The following is a 15,442-nucleotide window of genomic DNA, read 5'->3' on the forward strand; positions in this document are numbered from 1 at the left end:
GGTTGGTGGGGAGCAGTGGTATTAGGAAGGATGTGGTTGGTGGGGAGCAGTGGTATTAGGGAGGATGTGGTTGGTGGGGAGCAGTGGTATCAGGAAGGATGTGGTTGGTGGGGAGCAGTGGTATTAGGGAGGATGTGGTTGGTGGGGAGCAGTGGTATTAGGAAGGATGTGGTTGGTGGGAGCAGTGGTATTAGGGAGGATGTGGTTGGTGGGGAGCAGTGGTATCAGGAAGGATGTGGTTGGTGGGGAGCAGAGGTATTAGGGAGGATGTGGTTGGTGGGGAGCAGTGGTATTAGGGAGGATGTGGTTGGTGGGGAGCAGTGGTATTAGGGAGGATGTGGTTGGTGGGGAGCAGTGGTATTAGGAAGGATGTGGTTGGTGGGGAGCAGTGGTATTAGGAAGGATGTGGTTGGTGGGGAGCAGAGGTATTAGGGAGGATGTGGTTGGTGGGGAGCAGTGGTATTAGGAAGGATGTGGTTGGTGGGGAGCAGAGGTATTAGGGAAGATGTGGTTGGTGGGGAGCAGTGGTATCAGGAAGGATGTGGTTGGTGGGGAGCAGTGGTACTGGGGAGGTTGTGGTTGGTGGGGAGCAGAGGTATTGGGGAGGTTGTGGTTGGTGGGGAGCAGAGGTATTAGGGAGGATGTGGTTGGTGGGGAGCAGTGGTATTGGGGAGGTTGTGGTTGGTGGGGAGCAGAGGTATTAGGGAGGATGTGGTTGGTGGGGAGCAGTGGTATTAGGGAGGTTGTGGTTGGTGTTGAGCAGTGGTATTAGGGAGGATGTGGTTGGTGGGGAGCAGTGTTATTGGGGAGGATGTGGTTGGTGGGGAGCAGTGGTATTAGGGAGGATGTGGTTGGTGGGGAGCAGTGGTATTAGGGTGGATGTGGTTGGTGTTGAGCAGTGGTATCAGGAAGGATGTGGTTGGTGGGGAGCAGTGGTATTAGGGAGGTTGTGGTTGGTGGGGAGCAGTGGTATTAGGGAGGATGTGGTTGGTGTTGAGCAGTGTTATTAGGGAGGTTGTGGTTGGTGTTGAGCAGTGGTATTAGGGAGGACGTAGTTGGTGGGGAGCAGTGGTATCAAGAAGGATGTGGTTGGTGGGGAGCAGTGGTATCAGGAAGGATGTGGTTGGTGGGGAGCAGTGGTATTAGGGAGGATGTGGTTGGTGGGGAGCAGTGGTATTAGGGAGGTTGTGGTTGGTGTTGAGCAGTGTTATTAGGGAGGTTGTGGTTGGTGTTGAGCAGTGGTATTAGGGAGGACGTAGTTGGTGGGGAGCAGTGGTATCAGGAAGGATGTGGTTGGTGGGGAGCAGTGGTATCAGGAAGGATGTGTTTGGTGGGGAGCAGTGGTATTAGGGAGGTTGTGGTTGGTGTTGAGCAGTGTTATTAGGGAGGTTGTGGTTGGTGTTGAGCAGTGTTATTACGGAGGTTGTGGTTGGTGTTGAGCAGTGGTATTAGGGAGGACTTAGTTGGTGGGGAGCAGTGGTATCAGGAAAGATGTGGTTGGTGGGGAGCAGTGGTATCAGGAAGGATGTGGTTGGTGGGGAGCAGTGGTATTAGGGAGGATGTGGTTGGTGGGGAGCAGTGGTATTAGGGAGGACGTAGTTGGTGGGGAGCAGTGGTATCAGGAAGGATGTGGTTGGTGGGGAGCAGTGGTATCAGGAAGGTTGTGGTTGGTGGGGAGCAGTGGTATTAGGGAGGATGTGGTTGGTGGGGAGCAGTGGTATTAGGGAGGACGTAGTTGGTGGGGAGCAGTGGTATCAGGAAGGATGTGGTTGGTGGGGAGCAGTGGTATCAGGAAGGATGTGGTTGGTGGGGAGCAGTGGTATTAGGAAGGATGTGGTTGGTGGGGAGCAGTGGTATCAGGAAGGATGTGGTTGGTGGGGAGCAGTGGTATCAGGAAGGATGTGGTTGGTGGGGAGCAGTGGTATCAGGAAGGATGTGGTTGGTGGGGAGCAGTGGTATTAGGAAGGATGTGGTTGGTGGGGAGCAGTGGTATCAGGAAGGATGTGGTTGGTGGGGAGCAGTGGTATTAGGGAGGATGTGGTTGGTGGGGAGCAGTGGTATTAGGGAGGACGTAGTTGGTGGGGAGCAGTGGTATCAGGAAGGATGTGGTTGGTGGGGAGCAGTGGTATTAGGGAGGTTGTGGTTGGTGTTGAGCAGTGGTATTAGGGAGGACGTAGTTGGTGGGGAGCAGAGGTATCAGGAAGGATGTGGTTGGTGGGGAGCAGTGGTATCAGGAAGGATGTGGTTGGTGGGGAGCAGTGGTATTAGGGAGGATGTGGTTGGTGGGGAGCAGTGGTATCAGGAAGGATGTGGTTGGTGGGGAGCAGTGGTATCAGGAAGGATGTGGTTGGTGGGGAGCAGTGGTATTAGGGAGGATGTGGTTGGTGGGGAGCAGTGGTATCAGGAAGGATGTGGTTGGTGGGGAGCAGTGGTATTAGGAAGGATGTGGTTGGTGGGGAGCAGTGGTATCAGGAAGGATGTGGTTGGTGGGGAGCAGTGGTATTAGGGAGGATGTGGTTGGTGGGGAGCAGTGGTATTAGGGAGGACGTAGTTGGTGGGGAGCAGTGGTATCAGGAAGGATGTGGTTGGTGGGGAGCAGTGGTATTAGGGAGGTTGTGGTTGGTGTTGAGCAGTGGTATTAGGGAGGACGTAGTTGGTGGGGAGCAGTGGTATCAGGAAGGATGTGGTTGGTGGGGAGCAGTGGTATCAGGAAGGATGTGGTTGGTGGGGAGCAGTGGTATCAGGAAGGATGTGGTTGGTGGGGAGCAGTGGTATCAGGAAGGATGTGGTTGGTGGGGAGCAGTGGTATTAGGGAGGACGTAGTTGGTGGGGAGCAGTGGTATCAGGAAGGATGTGGTTGGTGGGGAGCAGTGGTATTAGGGAGGACGTAGTTGGTGGGGAGCAGTGGTATTAGGAAGGATGTGGTTGGTGGGGAGCAGTGGTATCAGGAAGGATGTGGTTGGTGGGGAGCAGTGGTATTAGGAAGGATGTGGTTGGTGGTGAGCAGTGGTATCAGGAAGGATGTGGTTGGTGGGGAGCAGTGGTATTAGGGAGGATGTGGTTGGTGGGGAGCAGTGGTATTAGGGAGGATGTGGTTGGTGGGGAGCAGTGGTATTAGGGAGGATGTGGTTGGTGGGGAGCAGTGGTATTAGGAAGGATGTGGTTGGTGGGGAGCAGTGGTATTAGGGAGGATGTGGTTGGTGGGGAGCAGTGGTATTAGGGAGGATGTGGTTGGTGGGGAGCAGTGGTATTAGGGAGGATGTGGTTGGTGGGGAGCAGTGGTATTAGGGAGGATGTGGTTGGTGGGGAGCAGTGGTATTAGGGAGGATGTGGTTGGTGGGGAGCAGAGGTATCAGGAAGGATGTGGTTGGTGGGAGCAGTGGTATTAGGAAGGATGTGGTTGGTGGGGAGCAGAGGTATTAGGGAGGATGTGGTTGGTGGGGAGCAGTGGTATTAGGAAGGATGTGGTTGGTGGGGAGCAGTGGTATTAGGGAGGATGTGGTTGGTGGGGAGCAGTGGTATTAGGAAGGATGTGGTTGGTGGGGAGCAGTGGTATTAGGGAGGATGTGTTTGGTGGGGAGCAGTGGTATTAGGGAGGATGTGGTTGGTGGGGAGCAGTGGTATCAGGAAGGATGTGGTTGGTGGGAGCAGTGGTATTAGGAAGGATGTGGTTGGTGGGGAGCAGTGGTATTAGGGAGGATGTGGTTGGTGGGGAGCAGTGGTATTAGGGAGGATGTGGTTGGTGGGGAGCAGTGGTATTAGGGAGGTTGTGGTTGGTGTTGAGCAGTGTTATTGGGGAGGATGTGGTTGGTGGGGAGCAGTGGTATTGGGGAGGTTGTGGTTGGTGTTGAGCAGTGGTATTAGGGAGGTTGTGGTTGGTGTTGAGCAGTGTTATTAGGGAGGTTGTGGTTGGTGTTGAGCAGTGGTATTAGGGAGGACCTAGTTGGTGGGGAGCAGTGGTATCAGGAAGGATGTGGTTGGTGGGGAGCAGTGGTATCAGGAAGGATGTGGTTGGTGGGGAGCAGTGGTATCAGGAAGGATGTGGTTGGTGGGGAGCAGTGGTATTGGGGAGGATGTGGTTGGTGGGGAGCAGTGGTATTAGGGAGGATGTGGTTGGTGGGGAGCAGTGGTATCAGGAAGGATGTGGTTGGTGGGGAGCAGTGGTATTAGGGAGGATGTGGTTGGTGGGGAGCAGTGGTATTAGGGAGGATGTGGTTGGTGGGGAGCAGTGGTATTAGGGAGGACATAGTTGGTGGGGAGCAGAGGTATTAGGGAGGACGTAGTTGGTGGGGAGCAGTGGTATTAGGGAGGATGTGGTTGGTGGGGAGCAGTGGTATCAGGAAGGATGTGGTTGGTGGGGAGCAGTGGTATTAGGAAGGATGTGGTTGTGAGGATCAGTGGTATCAGGAAGGATGTGGTTGGTGGGGAGCAGTGGTATTAGGGAGGATGTGGTTGGTGGGGAGCAGTGGTATTAGGAAGGATGTGGTTGGTGGGGAGCAGTGGTATCAGGAAGGATGTGGTTGGTGGGGAGCAGTGGTATTAGGGAGGACGTGGTTGGTGGGGAGCAGTGGTATTAGGGAGGATGTGGTTGGTGGGGAGCAGTGGTATTAGGAAGGATGTGGTTTGTGGGGAGCAGAGGTATTAGGGAGGATGTGGTTGGTGGGGAGCAGTGGTATTAGGGAGGATGTGGTTGGTGGGGAGCAGTGGTATTAGGGAAGATGTGGTTGGTGGGGAGCAGTGGTATTAGGGAGGATGTGGTTGGTGGGGAGCAGTGGTATTAGGAAGGATGTGGTTGGTGGGGAGCAGTGGTATTAGGGAGGATGTGGTTGTTGGGGAGCAGTGGTATTAGGAAGGATGTGGTTGGTGGGGAGCAGTGGTATTAGGAAAGATGTGGTTGGTGGGGAGCAGTGGTATTAGGGTGGATGTGGTTGGTGGGGAGCAGTGGTATTAGGGAGGACGTAGTTGGTGGGGAGCAGTGGTATTAGGGAGGATGTGGTTGGTGGGGTGCAGTGGTATTAGGGAGGACGTAGTTGGTGTTGAGCAGTGGTATTAGGGAGGTTGTGGTTGGTGTTGAGCAGTGTTATTGGGGAGGATGTGGTTGGTGGGGAGCAGTGGTATTAGGGAGGTTGTGGTTGGTGTTGAGCAGTGTTATTGGGGAGGATGTGGTTGGTGGGGAGCAGTGGTATTGGGGAGGTTGTGGTTGGTGTTGAGCAGTGGTATTGGGGAGGATGTGGTTGGTGTTGGGGAGGAGCTTTGATGAGAAGAGTGGTGGTTTGGGTGGAGGGGGCTGGATGATTATGTTAGTGTGGATGCTATTGGAGTGAGATTGATGCCATGGAGGGGTTTGAAAGTGGTGGTGTGGCTATTATTGGTGCGGAAATTGCGCGTTATAACAGCCGTCCGGCAGTGCTTGCGCAATACCAAGCAAGCAGCAGATGAGGGGCGCTGGCTGATGAAGGGTGTGTGGTGGACGGAAGGGTGCCTTGGGGTTGGTTGATGATGGACAGACTGCCTCTGGGGGAGCAGCATTAGTGTAGAGGGGGGACGAATTTGGGTTACGATGGCGTAGTCCCGGTCGCCGGAGCTCGGATTACAAAGCCATTCTCATACCATATCGGAGCCCTTTGCCGCTCTGCAGCCGCCGAGCGTTCCCGCCAAAACCTTCACGGGGCGCTGAGCATGCGTGGCCCGTCTCCGTGACAACAATCCCACTGACTACGCATGCGTAGGCACAAACGGCAGTACAAGGTGACTGCGCGTGTGCCTGCACATGCGCCGGTAGTGAGGCATTCCGGGTATTGTAAATTTCTGCAACACACACAAAATGCTGGTGGAACACGGGAGGCCAGGCAGCATCTATAGGGAGAAGAGCTGTCGACCTTTCGGGCCGAGACCCTTCGTCAGGTTTCTGATTAGAAATTTCAAAGTTGGAAATAAAATATATTATCAGAGTACACACACAAAATGCTGGTGGAACACAGCAGGTCAGGCAGTATCTATAAGGAGAAGCACTGTTGACGTTTCGGGCCGAGACCCTTCGTCAGGACTAACTGAAAGGAAAGATAGTAAGAGATTTGAAAGTAGTGGGGGGAGGGAGAAATGGGAAATGATAGGAGAAGACCGGAGGGGGTGGGATGAAGCTAAGAGCTGGAAAGGTGATTGGCGAAAGTGATACAGAGCTGGAGAAGGGAAAGGATCGTGGGACAGGAGGCCTCAGGAGAAAGAAAGGGGTAGTGGGGGGAGCACCAGAGGGAGATGGAGAACAGGCAGGGTGATGGGCAGAGAGAGGGGAAAAAAACAAATAACTAAATATGTCAGGGATGGGGTGAGAAAGGGAGGAGGGATGTTAACGAAAGTTAGAGAAATCAATGTTCATGCCATCAGGTTGGAGGCTACCCAGCTATAGGGTGTTGTTTCTCCAACCTGAGTGTGGCTCCATTTTGACAGTAGAGGAGGCCATGGATAGACATATCAGAATGGGAATGGGACGAGGAATTAAAATGTGTGGCCACTGGGAGATCCTGCTTTCTCTGGCGGACCGAGCGTAGGCGTTCAGCGAAACGGTCTCTGAGTCTGCGTCGGGTCTCACCAATATATAAAAGGCCACACCGGGAGCACCGGACGCAGTATACCACGCCAGCCGACTCACAGGTGAAGTGTCACCTCACCTGGAAGGACTGTCTGGGGCCCTGAATGGTGGTGGGATCCCACTGATCTCCCTCCTGGCACTTATCCTTGTAAGCAGAACAAGTGCTACAACTGCCCTTACACTTCCTCCCTCACCACCATTCAGAGCCCCAGACAGTCCTTCCAGGTGAGGTGACACTTCACCTGTGAGTCGGCTGGTGTGGTATACTGCGTCCGGTGTTCCCTCTGTGGCCTTTTATATATAGTTGAGATCTGATGCAGACTGGGAGACCATTTCGCTGAACACCTATGCTCTGTCCGCCAGAGAAAGCAGGATCTCCCAGTGGCCACACATTTTAATTACACATCCCACTCCCATTCTGATACGTCTATCCATGGCCTCCTCTACTGTCAAGATGAAGTCACACTCAGTTTGGAGGAACAACACGTTATATACTGGCTGGGTAGCCTCCATCCTGATGGCATGAACATTGACTTCTCTAACTTCCGTTAATGCCTCTCCTCCCTTTCTCACCCCATCCCTGACATATTTAGTTGTTTGTTTTTTTCTCTCTCTCTGCCCATCACCCTGCCTGTTCTCCATCTCCCTCTGGTGCTCCCCTCCCCCTTTCTTTTTCCCTAGGCCTCCTGTCCTTTCCCTTCTCCAGCTCTGTATCAGTTTTGCCAATCACCTTTTCAGCTCTTAGCTTCATCTCCACCCCCTCCGGTCTTCTCCTATCATTTCCCATTTCCCCCTCCCCCCACTACTTTAAAATCTCTTACTATCTTTCCTTTCAGTTAGTCCTGACGAAGGGTCGGCCCGAAACGTCGACAGTGCTTCTTATAGATGCTGCCTGGCCTGCTGTGTTCCACCAGCATTTTGTGTGTGTTGTTTGAATTTCCAGCATCTGCAGATTTCCTCATGTTTGTATATTATCAGAGTACATGCATTTCACTACATACAACCCAAGATTCTTTTTCTGTGGGCATACTTTGCAAATCTGTAGAAGAGTAATTGTAAACTGTAAACATCAAGAACTGTTCACTGTAAACTGTGTAAATGCAGATATAAATAAATAGCGATAACGAGCATGAAATAAAAATATAGAGTCCTTAAATGAGTACAGCTATCCCCTTTTGTTCAAGAGTCTGATGGTTGAGGGATAGTAACTATTCTTGAACCTGGCAGGTCAAGAATGATGAGTTCGGAGGAGGACATAAAGATATGGAAAGTGCTGGGATGGAGGGCTATGAACGACATGAAACAAATCTGGAGGTCGAACCTGACCAGAGGGCTCAAAAAGAGGATCTTCATAGCAGTCATAGAGTCTATTCTCACGTATTGATGCAAGATGTGGACACTCACAAAGATCATGCGAAAGTCACTAGATGGTTGCTATACACGAATGATGCGGATGGCTCTTGACGTGAGTTGGCAACAGCACATGACCAACGTCAAGCTCTATGATGGCCTACTGATGTTCACTGCTAAAATCAAGGTGAGAAGACTGCAACTACGCCACCCTGAGCTACCTACCAGCCTAGTCATCACATAGGAGCCCAAGCATGGGAGGATGAACCCTGGGCGCCCTCCCAAGACTATGGTCAACACGTTCCTAGAAGATAGTGGCGCGGCTAATGTAGATGAACTGAACAAACTGATAAGGGAGAGGGAGGAGTGGAGGGTCCATCATCGTGCCCAACGCAGATCCCCTAGGCTTGAGTCGACGTAGTAGTAGTAATAACCTGGTGGTGTGAGTCCTGAGGCACTTGATGGCAGCAACAAGAAAAGAGCATGGCGTGGGTGGTGAGAATTTTTGATGATGGATGCTACTTTTCTACTTCAATGTTTCATGCAGATGAGCTCAATGGTTTGGAGGCTTTTACCTGTAATGTACTGGGCCGAATCCACTATCTTTTATAGGATTTTCTGCTCAAAGGCATTGGTGTTCCCATACCAATGCCATAATGCTGCCAGTCAGCACACTTTCCACCACACGTCTATTGAAGTTTGTCAGAGTTTTTGATGACATGCCGACTTCCTCTGCAGACTCCAGAGGAAGTAGAGGCACTGTTGTGCTTTCTTCACAATAAGGTTCATCCATCGTCATCAATGAAGACCTCGACACCTTTTTTGTTTATGAGGTCGAATTGCTAGCACGACGCTCAACCCAGCACGGATGGAGAGTGTGAACAGGAGCCGGCCGGATTCGAACTCGGGACCTCTCACCCCGAAGTCCAGTGCTGATGCCACTACACCACCAGCCAGCTTTTTGATGGTGTCAAGACTAGTGCTTGATTTGGACTTAAGTGAAGGAGAGTTGTGCAGTGTCAGCCTCACTCTCTCTTCCCAATTCCCATCTGGATCCAGTGGCAAGACAAGATTCAAGGCGGCTGGAGATGGGACCAGGTGCAGTGGATGACCAGGACATCTGCTGTGTCTTGTCATGCTCTATGTATTCCATGACACTTGCAGAGACTGCCTTCTTGACCGTTGGACCTTCCATTGGTCTTGTCTGCTCAATCCGCCGGAGTCTGTCTTCACATGCCGGGATAGACAACTCCCTATCTCACCAAGGGTTTGAGACCTGTCAGCTACCCTCACCTGGTTTAGCTGGCTTGTCGAGGCCGTTGCCTGGGGTGTGGCCACTGTCGCATGTGTTATGAATGTACCACAGCTCTGAGGGGCCGAAGGGTGCGGGGTAGCCCCTTCCTTTGTGAGAATCGCAAGAGCATTATTGGGTTGGGTCAGAGGACCCAGGAAATGAGAGAGAGAGACCTGGCCATTGTCTCCTGGAGACAACGTTTGTGGATTGGGGACTATGCTAGTGCAAGCCCTCGGGCAAAGTGGGCTGGTTGAGAGAGGGATTGCATCATCCCGAACTGATTGACATCTGAGACCCCGTGAGGAAGAATAAAAGAGGGTCTGGGGGAACAACCCCTTCAGACACACCAGAAGAAACGCTTGCGATCCCGTAATAGCGGGAAGCCATTTGAAGGAAGCCACGTGCGTTCGGCTCCCTTGCCTGGGGGCTGGTGGCTGGTACCACGGAAAACGACTTGGAACTAACAATGGGGAACCAACTCCCCCCGACTCAACGGATTGGCCTCATAAAAGACCCAGGACAGTTTCAAACTGTCTCTCTCTTAAACCCACAGAGCTGCAGCTTGAAAGGACAGTGACTTTTATCTTTCCATTGGACAATACAATATCCCCTGCCTAGACAAACGATAGAGCTATTGCTTAATTGATGATTATTATTATACCCGCGTTTTTTAGGTTGAGTATTGACGACGTATATTATCTGAATGTCTGTATTAATCGTATTTTGTGCCCCTTTATAAATAAAGACTTCTAAAAATAGTACCATCAGACTTCAACGGACCTCTCTATCTTTGCTGGTAAGTGATCCAGTTACGGGAATTTCGTAACACATGCAAACAACTACAGGGAGCCACAAGTGAGAGCCGAGTGCCAGGTGGGAACCAGAGGTGGACACACCGCCTGAAAAGAATGTGACATGTTCCCCCACCAGAAGCGCTACCCCTTCCTGACACTCCATACACCCTGCTAATATTATTCTTCACAATAATATTTACATGAAGGGTCCAGGACAGGTCCACTGAGAAGGTGAGAAGTTACTGATCCTCTCCACCTCTGATGATTATTGACTCATCAACCTTTGTTTCCCCTCTCCTGGTCTACAATCAAGGCTGACACTGAGTGATAAGTTGTTGTTATTACACTAGTCAGCTAGGTTTTCATTCTCCCTCCTGTTTGCTGATTCACCACCACCTTTGATAAAGCCCACAACAGGGATGCCATCAGCAAACTTGTATATGGTGTTGGAGCTGTACTTAGCCACACTGTCATTGGTGTAAAGCAAGTAGAGCAGGGGGTTAAATACACATTCCTGTGGTGCTCCTGTACTGATCAAGATCAAGATTGTGGAGGAAATATTTTTGCCAATTCAAACTGACCGGTCTACAAGTGAAGAAATCCAGGGTTCAACTGCACAAGGGGGTTTTCAGGCCCAAGTCTTGGAGTTTACTGATTAATTTTGAGGGGATGATGATGTTAAGTGTTGAACTATATCGATAAAGAGCATCCTGATGTATGCATCTTTGCTGTCCAGGTGTTCCAGAGTTGTGTGAAGAGCTAATGAGATAGCATCTGCTGTAGACCTGTGGCTTCAGCAGGTGAATTGGAGAGGATCCAAGCTGCTATTCAGACAGGAGCTGGTATGCTTCAACACCAGTCTCTCAAAGCACTTCACCACTGTGGATGTAGGTGCCACTGGGCAACAGGTTACCACACTCTTCTTGGGCACCAGTATGATTGAAGTCTGCTTGAAGCAGTTGGGAACCACACACAACCGGAGTGAGAGATTGAAGATATCCGTGAATACACCGGCTATTTGGTTGGCACAGGTCTTCAGTACTTGGTCAGGTACTCTGTCCGGTTCCCAACCTCTTTTTTTTAATTGCCATGTACACCTACCATTAATCCAGGGGTCTGTGGACCCCAGGTTGGGATCCACTGGGTTAGAACTTCAGACATTGGAGCAGAATTAGGCTATTCGGCTCATCAAGCCCGCTCCACAATTCCATCATAGCTGATTTATTAACACGTTCAACCCCATTCTTCTGCCTGCTTCCCATATATTTTGACATCCCTACTAATCAGGAATCTATCAACATCCACTTTACAATGATTTTGCCTCCACTGCTGTCTGTGGAAGTGAATTCCAGAGATTCACCACCTCGTTCTAAAGAAATTCCTCTTCATCCCTGTTCTAATGGGATGTCCTTGTATCCTGAGGCTGTGCCCTCTGGCCCTAGACTCCCCCACTATCGGAAACAGCCTCTCTGTGTCCACTCTATCAAGGCCTTTCAATATTCAATAGGCTTCAAAGAGATCCTCCCCTCATTCTTCAAAAGTTCAGCAAGCACAGTTCCAGAGCCATCAAATGCTCCTCATGTATTAATCTTTTCATTCCAAGATCATTTTGTAAACTTCCTCTGGATCCTCTCTAATTCCAGCACATCCTTTCTTAGATATAGGGCCCACACTGCTCACAATTCTCCAAATGTGGTCTGACCATTGTACTCAGCATTACATCCTTGCTTTTATATTCTTGTCCTCTTGAAATAAATGCTAAAAATTGCATTTTCCTTCCTTACCACCAACTCAACCTATAAGCTATCCTTTACGGAATCCTGCACTAGGACTTAAACACAACCAAAATAAGAATCTTATACAGCTCTGGCTCATCCAGCAAGCAACCTTGACTTTCAGACTTGAGATAGTGGCACTAACTCTGTGTAACATATTTACAAAATTTTGATTATTTACAAAATTTACATCTTAAGACTAAAAATGCAGGAATAGTGGATGCACAATCATTTGCAACATTTAGACATAGAAGAATTAGGCCATTTGGCTCATCAAGTCTGCCCTACCATTCAATCATGGCTGATTCTTTTGAGAAGTTTGGATAAGTACATGATTGGGAGAGGAATGTAGGGCTATGGTCCAGGTGCATGTTAATGGGACTGGGCAGAATAGTTCAGCACAGACTAGATGGGCCAAAGGGCCTGGTTCTCTGATATAGCACTCTATGATTCTATAACATTGTTGTCCTTGTCTATGATGTATACCAGCCTCCATAACTCCTCTTAGTCCAGCAAGTTATTGGTATTGGAGATACAGTGAAATACTTGTCTTGCATACTGTTCAAACAGATCAATCCATTACATGCTGCATTGAGGCATTACAAGGGAAAACAATAATGCAGCACAAAATGTTACAGTTACTGATACAGTAGAGTGCCGGCAGCCTATAGGGTGGAAGGTTATTGCAATCAATATTCACTTTCCAGGGCCCAGGAGGCTTATTGCTAATCTCAGCTTTCTGACTTGTTTGTGACAAAGTTAAACTTCTAACATTCTTTCACAAACGAGAAAATCTGCAGATGCTGAAATCCAAGCAACACATACAAAATGCTGGAGAAACTCAGCAGGCCAAGTAATATCAATGGAAAAATTACAGTCGACATTTCAGGCCAAGACCCCCCAGACGGTCAGTTTCTTGTAAACAAGTAAACAGTGAGATCGTTTAGGCCCATGTTTAATCAACATATGACAGTGGAGTTTTGTTAGTTGGCCTGCATCAAACCAGACAACACTGGTTAAATTACTTGCACCATTTTGACAGAGTTCATGGAATCTTGCAGTCCAGGCTGATTTTGTCACTTAACACTTAACACAGTCAATCACTCAATAGTTGAGATATTTGTGTACTCAGACTCAGCCCTCACAGAATCAATTTCGGATGTTTGAGATCTTTGTCCCCAGAGGCTTTTAAACCGTTTGTGTGAATTACTTTATCCCAGCAACGGTGTCTGCAAAACATCACCTGCAGATACTATCTGGCAACTAATAGAGAGACAGTATAAATGTTAGAAAGCATTGGAGATTGCTATGAATGACAAGGACAGAAAGATGGCATAACAGAAAGAACAGAGTTCATTCCTCAACCTTCAGTTTCTGTGAGAAACATCTTGTTAACTACAATTCGTTGGTATGTTCTTTTTGTTTGTAAGAATCATACCTGTTTGGAAATCCTTTGTAGTTTATACATCTTTTGTAATATGGAAGTATTTTACAAGTCAGAAATCCTTAGAGTTTTAAACATGAGTTAAGAACTATTTGTCTAAATTTAAATGTATCATTGAAAAATAAAATATTCTTGATTAAACAACACAGCATAACCTCCCTATAGTGAGAGTACCTATATCAAATAGGGTTAAAAATCTCCTTTTGAGTTTGAGGCTTTGCCGACAGTGAACCTAATTCCATGACATCATAACAAGGTAGACTGTGAGATCAAGAGCCCATCTTATCATACTAGGATACTAGTTCAATAGTCTAATTACCATGAGACAAATGAGGGCAATAAACAATAATCTAGAGAGGAATAAACTGTCAATGTTTCAGGCCAAGTCAAAAGGGTGTAGAAGCCAACATAAGGAGGAGACAGGGTGGTGAGGGGAGGAATACAAGATGTATAGTTCCTCCAGCATTTTGTGTGTTCTCCTCTGGATCAGAATTAGTATTACTGGACATATGTCATGAAATATGTTGTTCTGTTGCAGCAGTACATTCCAATACATAAAATTTTAAATCTTGTTAATTTCAACAAGTATACATATGCACAAATTTAATAGTGCAAAAAGAGAGCAAATAGCGAGATAGTGATCATGGGTTCATTATCCATTCAGAAATCTAATTGCGGGGGAAGAACTTGAGTGCCTTCAGTCTTTGATATCTCCTCCTCGATGGCATGTCCTGGATGTTGGGGGTCTTTAATGATGGATGCCACCTTCTGGAGGGATCATCTTTTGAAGTTGTCCTTGATGCTGGGGAGGGCCGAGTCATGACGGGGCTGGCTGAGTCTACAACTTTTCGGTTTTTCCGAAACTGTGCAGTGACCTCAAGTGGCTACTGTAAGTTCTACAGGTCCACAGCCATTTATTTATTTTTATTTAGGGATTCAGCACCAAACAGGCCCTTCTGGTGCACCTTCCAGCAACCCACCTATTTAACCCTAGCCTAATCACAGGACAATTTACGATGACCAATTAACTTACTAACTGGTACATCTGGGGACTGTGGGAGGAAACCAGAGGTCCCAGAGGAAACCCACACTTACAGGAAGGCCATACAAAATTCTTACAGTGCCGGATTTGAACTCCAAACTTCAATCCCCCCCCTCCCCCCTGCAAGCTGTTGTAGTGTTGCGCTAACCTGCTATGCTACCATGGTGCCCTAACTTTAAAGAGATTCAGTGGAAATTAAACACATGTTGAATTTAACTAGTAGTCTATTGAAACACTGTTCTAAACATAAATATTAAGAATGGTGAATTATTTCAAAACAGTTCAAGTTGGAAGCATTGGCACTGTCAGACACACCATTTCAGGTGTCAGGTCACCACAGGTCATTATCTGCAGACCAGGACAAAGGGGCAGGAAAAAAATCATTGTGGACACTACCCACCCAGCAAATTGTCATTTCCAAGTTATTGTAAGGCTATCAACGAAAAAAAAGTCACACCATCTCAAATTTCTTCTGATCAACCATTCCAGTTAGCTCCTCCCCCACCTCTTTTATCCATTATCTCAGTCACTGCACTGAACTGTAAACACTTTTAAGCCACTTTTTAATAATACTGTTTACATGTACACATATGTTGGTATATGTATTTATGCAGATTTTATTCTATATCAATATTTTAAACTTATTTTTTATTCTTACACTCACTAGAGTGAATTCCTAATACATGTAACATACTGTGAATAAATTTGATCCTTGACCATTTTACACTAATGCTGTGCTCTAGATCAGAGAAGTCCACAGAGATTGTCTCAAGCAGTTCCTCTGTTGAAGTGGGCCCTTTGCAATTACTCCACTCCAATTATACTGCAGGGTAATATTAAAAGACATTATTCATTGAACTGAAACTTTCTTGAAGAATATAGAACAGTACAGGTCCTTCCATCTATGAAGCTGTACCAATCCTTTAACCTACTCTAACCCTAGATGTTCTGAATGTATCTGCCTTTACCATGACCCCTAGCAGGGTATTTCACCCACCCACCACTATCTGTAAAACATCTTACCTTTGACATACCCCTATACTTTCCTCCATTTTATAAAGGATGCCCCTCATCAGCCATATCCACCCTGAGGAAAAAGTCTCTGTCCACTCAATCTTTGCCTCTTATCATCTTGTACACATCTATCAGGTCAC

At 48.2% G+C, this 15,442-nt stretch overlaps 1 protein-coding gene across 1 annotated transcript in view; it reads right to left on the reverse strand.

The window, feature by feature from the left end:
* The window catches only part of LOC132392141 (tubulin alpha-1B chain-like), a gene marked incomplete at its 3' end in the record, with an annotated part of 38,468 nt that extends 23,148 nt beyond the window's left edge, over positions 1 to 15,320 (reverse strand). Inside the window, exon 1 of the mRNA XM_059965989.1 lies at positions 15,312 to 15,320. Coding sequence (XP_059821972.1) covers positions 15,312 to 15,320 — 9 coding nt within the window. The remainder of the gene's footprint in view (positions 1 to 15,311) is intronic.
* Positions 15,321 to 15,442: the final 122 nt, after the last annotated feature.

The sequence above is a fragment of the Hypanus sabinus genome, chromosome 4 (genome assembly GCF_030144855.1).
Source record: "Hypanus sabinus isolate sHypSab1 chromosome 4, sHypSab1.hap1, whole genome shotgun sequence".
Lineage (NCBI taxonomy): Eukaryota > Metazoa > Chordata > Chondrichthyes > Myliobatiformes > Dasyatidae > Hypanus > Hypanus sabinus.